General features: G+C 47.5%; 1 protein-coding gene across 1 annotated transcript; it reads left to right on the forward strand.

The window, feature by feature from the left end:
* The first annotated feature begins 496 nt into the window (after positions 1-496).
* On the forward strand, positions 497-1380 carry LOC132584363 (arylamine N-acetyltransferase, pineal gland isozyme NAT-10-like). Its single transcript, XM_060256231.1, has one exon. The coding sequence runs from the start codon at positions 497-499 to the stop codon at positions 1307-1309; it is 813 nt and encodes a 270-aa protein (XP_060112214.1). The 3' UTR covers positions 1310-1380.
* The last annotated feature ends 4334 nt before the right edge of the window (positions 1381-5714 follow it).

The raw sequence follows: 5714 nt of genomic DNA on the forward strand, positions 1-5714 counted from the left end.
CTGCTGGAATGGTCTTGGGTCAGCCATAGCTTTCGTAGGAGCTGTCCTTGAAAAGGCAGTTTCTGTTAAAGCTCTCTCAGTCCCACCCACCTCACAGGGTGTCTGTTGTTGGGGGGAAGGTAAAGGAGATTGTGACCACTCTGAGATGCAGAGTGTAGGGCAGGGTATAAATCCAATATCATCATCTTCTTCTTCTTCTACTACTACTACTACAAAAGAAGCCCTACTGCCCAGCATGGATTCTTTTTTGCGGGGCAGGGGGAGAGGGTTGCCATCAAGTCACAGCTGAATCCCTCCCCCCCAAAAATTCTGTTTTTATTTTAATTGTAGGTGACCTTGTCGGGATATCAAGGCAAGAGAGGTGGTTTGTCATTTCTTGGCCTCTTCATCACAACCCTGGACTTCCTTGGGGGCCTCCCATCCTCATATTGACCCCCTGCTTAGCTTCTTCGATCTGACAAGACCAGGCCTGCCGGGGCATCCAGGTCAGGACAACATGGACGTTAGCCAATATCTATTTTGGATCGGGTACCAGGGTCCCGCCCAGCCTTCTCTGGAGACCTTGCGCCCTCTCCACCGTTGCCATCTCCTCTCCGTGCCCTTTGGGCGCCTGAGCATCCACTGTGGGGAGCCAATCTCCTTGCTGTTGCCCCTTCTCTACGACAAGATTGTCCGGTGCCACCGGGACGGTTTCTGTTACGAGCTGAACGGGCTTTTCTTGTGGCTGCTGCAGACACTGGGATTTGACACCAAAGCAGTGTCCGGTCATGTCCGGAACCCTTTCACGGGGCACTATGGCCCCCCTATGCACCATATGGTGATTTTGGTCCAGTTGGATGGACGCTCCTTCCTCTGCGATGTCGGTTTTGGGGAAGCCTTTCTAGAGCCACTGGAGTTGAAGCCGGACTCAGAACAAGTCCAAGATGGAGGCATCTTCTGGCTCGGCAATAAGGGGGGAGTTTGGGTCTTGGAGCGCCGGGAAGTTCCTGGCAAGGAAGGGAGACCTTTGTATCAATTCACCCTTGAGGAGAAGAAGCTGGAGGATTTTGCTGACATGTGCCTTTATCACCAGACTTCGCCCAGTTCTATCTTCCCCTGCAAATCCTTCTGTTCCTTGCATCAGGAAGACGGTGGGCGCCTTACCTATATGGGATGGCGTCTCATCTCCACAATGGGGGAGAAACGTACGGAGACCCCACTGCAAAGCTCTGAGATCCCAGCCGTCCTGCGTGAGAAATTTGGGATTCAGTTGGAGAGGGACTTCGAGCCAAAGGATGAAAAGATCATGCCACCTCCTGAAGAAGACTGAGAAGGTAGAAGGGAAACGGGTCTCCAATTTGGACAGCAGGCTAGAAACTGGATTATACATCATCTCTTTGCACACAGGTTTCAATCTCTGTCAGAACTGATGTCATATCACAGGACCATTGCAGCAGTCTGTTTGAAAAAAAAAAATGCTGGTCCTTTACAAAAGCAATTTGATCATTTTTCTAGTGCGGTTTACAGTTTTTTCGAGTTGCACTTAAAGGCCTCGATATAATCTTAAGGACCACAACATGTGAACTTGAATGCATATTGTTAATGAGCGTATGGAAAATTTATTGTGTAAAATTCATTGAATGATTATACAGGTGACTGCAAATAATATATTTCTATTATTAGACACGTGGTGTAGTTTCTTTTTGTTTCTCCTTTGTTCATTATCATCCCATTCCCTATTTGTGGTGTGTTTAAAGAAAAGCCTGTGCAAGCAGAAAACCAGCAGACCAAGGGGACAGATCTGCTAAAGTCATAATTAAAAAGTGAGTGCAGCTGTGGGTAACAAGTCCCAGGGCTTTTTTTTTTTGTAGCAGGAATTTCTTTGTATACTAGGCCACAGGCCCCTGATGTAGCCAGTCCTCCAAGAGCTTTCAGTAGGTCCTGTACTAAGAGCCCGGTAAGCTCCTGGAGGATTGGCTACATCAGGGGTGTGTGGCCTAATATGCAAAGGAGCTCCTGCTAGAATTCCACCCCTGCTAACAACAAACTTCTTTATTGAAAGAACCAAACTGGAGAGCAATCAGGCAAAACAGGCAATAAACATAGTTGGGGAAGGACACAACTCTTTTAGTCAGCGGGAATCTGCCCCATTGGTCTCTCCATTCATTTGCATGTACATTGATACACGCCTTGTGTCCCGATTGGCCAGTTGAGACAGAATAGCCAATCAGAACGTAGGCATTTGGGTCCTGAAGGGTAGAACCATGCTTCAGTTACTAACACTATGAACAGTATATGAGCAAGAACACAGAACAGCACATACTAGTCTTGCTAGTTTTCTATCTGCAGGAAGTTTGGGCATGGGCAAGCATTCTAAAACACCATCTCCAATCTAATCACGCAGACCACTCTACCTGCATGTGTGAACGAGGCCTCCTCGTGCCTCTGCACTGGGTTTAATGAGCTCCTCTCCATGCAGAGATGCAGCAGCCTTACCTGTCCACAGTGGAGGCAGGCTCACAGGAACTCATGCAGATCTGCAACAGGTAGACTCCAAGGGCAGATTGCTCTTATTCTTTAAAAAAAGCCTTGGGCAAGAGGTAAGAATGAAGCACGAATCCAATTTTAACTCAGAAGCAAGCCTGCATCAGCTACCAGCTGTTAGGGAAACAGCAGGTTCAAAGAACAACAGATGTGTACCAGTCACAGAGGAGCTGCATGGAGAGCATTGATAGCCACCCTCTGCCACGTGAAGCAGGCAGATAAAGCAGTCCCTGTTCTCGAAAGAAGGGGCGGGGAGAGAGCAGAGCTCCTTCAGGCGCCCGGTAGGGATTCCTTTGCACGTTACAGGAGGCCTGGCTATAGGTGAGGGGTGTTCATACTGACTTTTAAAGGGTTGAGGGAGGAGCCAAAGGCGGGGCTAGTTGAAACAGGAGAAGCCCACACCATGGGTTGTAAACAAGCCTTTTTGACTTGCATGTAAAGCAGGGATTTCGGTGGTGTGCAACAACCAGGAGTAAGAGCTGGGAAGAGTGGGCTGGGAGGGGGATCGGTGGAGGGGGGGGGGATGAAAAAGCAGGGAGGACCTAAGGTGACCACATTTCTTTCTTTCGAAGGCTCCTGAACTTCTAAGTCCTGCAAGACAGGTAGGAATTCATGATTTTTTCATCCCTGCAGGGCAGACACACACCTCCTTATTTTTGTCTGTCCTGCAGCTATTACAGGTTCATGCGCTCTGCGAAGTTGTTCAGGGTGGTGAGAACCAGGGAGGACTGTGAGGCACTCCAGAGGGATCCGTCAAGGCTGGGCGAATGGGTGTCAACGTGGCAAAGGAGGTTCAATGTGGGCAAGTGCCAAGTAATAAATACACAGTGGGGCCAAAAATCCTAACTATAAATATACATGGATGGGGTCTGAACTGGCAGTAACTGTAGATAACTCCCGTGAAAACGGTCCGATTTAGAAGCAGCTCTGGACGCACCAGTCCGAGCTGCTTCTAATCTCGCGTCGCCCTGGTTCTTAGCCAGTTTGGTGTAGTGGTTAAGTGCGTGGACTCTTACCTGGGAGAACCGGGTTTGATTCCCCACTCCTCCACTTGCACCTGCTGGAATGGCCTTGGGTCACCATAGCTCTCGCAGGAGTTGTCCTTGAATGGGCAGATTCTGTGAAAGCCCTCTCACCCCCACGCACCTCACAAGGTGTCTGTTGTGGGGGAAGAAAATAAAGGAGATTGTAAAACGCTCTGAGCCTCTGATTCAGAGAGAAGGGCAGGGTATAAATCTGCAGTTTTCTTCTTCTTATGTTCAGAAATCCAGATACTGTGTAATGACACTCCTCAGCTTCTTTCCACCAACATCATGAAACTAGAAAACAAATGAACATCTTAATCCCACTTAAAGCTGTGATGACCAATGTTGTAAGTGCCAGAAGCTGATCCAGCTGCTCTTCTTGTCACAGTGGTGGTAGGAAGTCCAGTTGAATCACAGCTGACATAGAGTAACCTTATAGGGTTTTCCAGGGCTTTTTTTTTCTTTTTGCAGCAGGAGCTCCTTTGCATATTAGGCCACATACCCTTGATGTAGCCGATCCTCTAAGAGCTTACAGGACTCTTAGTACAGGGCCTGCTGTGAGCTCTTGGAGGATTGGCTACATCAGGGGTGTGTGGCCTAATAGGCAAAGGAGTTGCAGCTACAAAGAAAGCCCTGAGGTTTTCAAGACAGGAGAAGTGGTTGGCCATTGCTGCATGTGCGGAATTCCTAGAAATCCACCGGCCAGGATCAACGACTGCATAGATTCTGAGATTGGTGAAATCAGGACATCCCAATCAGGGCTTTATGGATTACAACTAGAAAAATTCTAGAACAAAGTGTGAGTCCGGTAGCACTTTTCAGACCAACAAAGTTTTATTCGCGGTATGAGCTTTTGTGTGCAAGCACATTTCTTCAAGTACAAACAATGGAATAAAACCTCCTCAGGTCCTTCTTACAGGAGAAGGGGGGGGGGAGCAGCTATTAGGAAGCGCTACTCATAGCCAAGATGCATAAATTGAGCTGAAATAGGATCAGGTGACCGGTAAAATCAACAAATGGCAGCAAATCTGCACGTGTATGCGACAAAATAGTGCTTCGGCCCTGGTGTCATTTTGGGCTGGAAGCAGCCAGCAAAGCCTGAGATGATTTTAAAGAAGTGTCTCGATAAAATGACAGTTTGACAACCTCTTCAGCTCAGCTGCCTGAACATAAGAGAAGCCATGTTTTTTTTTTCTTTCACATTTATATTTTTTATTATATTCACATCCAAATAATACATAGAAAACACTGCATAACAATCCAAATACCAATACCCCCCCACACATAACGATACATACAATACACAAAATACATGAGAAGCCATGTTGGATCAGGCCAATGGCCCATCCCGTCCAACACTCTGTGTCACACAGTGGCCAAAACAAGCAAGTGCCATCAGGAGGTCCACCAGTGGGGCTAGAAGCCCTCTCACTGTATTTCTCTTCAAAGAGAACTCTATTACCGTTTTTGCACACAGCTTACCTCGCAGTCACAATCCTGGTCCCTCCGCAGCGTCTGTCGGATTTCCCACCATCTGCGCCGGAGTTACAGGAAGTGCCGCAGCTTTTGCGTAGCAAACATAAACTGGGTTTTAACGGTTTACGTTTGCTACACAAAAGCTGCGGCACTTCCTGTAACTTTGGCGCAGATGGTGGGAAATCCGACAGACGCTGCGGAGGGAACAGGATTGTGACTGCGAGGTAAGCTGTGTGCGAAAACGGTCCAATTCTTTTCAAAGCCAGAATTCCTCTGGGAAACATAGCCATACAGTTCTCACAATTTCTCTGCCTTATTCATGGGTAATTCATTTCATTCACTTATTGGACCATTAAATCCAACATTAGTGAAATCCCAGTTGTTACATTTTAATTCATGGCTGGAGAACGGACTTGGGAAGGTTCCTTCTCAATTTTATATCCTATCTAAAACAGACCAACACAATCAGAGAGAATGACACATCCTCTCCAGCAGAGGGCAGCACACACAAACATATCCATTATACTTTATGCTCAGTGAAAGGTGTTACTGGACTCTACTATTTTACAGTGACAGACTAGCATGGCTAACTCCTTTGGATCCAGGGCCTTTTCTGAGCAGGAACGCAGTTCCGGCTGGCTTGGCATCAGGGGGTGTGGCCTAATGTGCAAATGAGTTCCTGCTGGGCTT

This window comes from Heteronotia binoei, chromosome 15, assembly GCF_032191835.1.
Source record: "Heteronotia binoei isolate CCM8104 ecotype False Entrance Well chromosome 15, APGP_CSIRO_Hbin_v1, whole genome shotgun sequence".
NCBI classification, from domain to species: domain Eukaryota; kingdom Metazoa; phylum Chordata; class Lepidosauria; order Squamata; family Gekkonidae; genus Heteronotia; species Heteronotia binoei.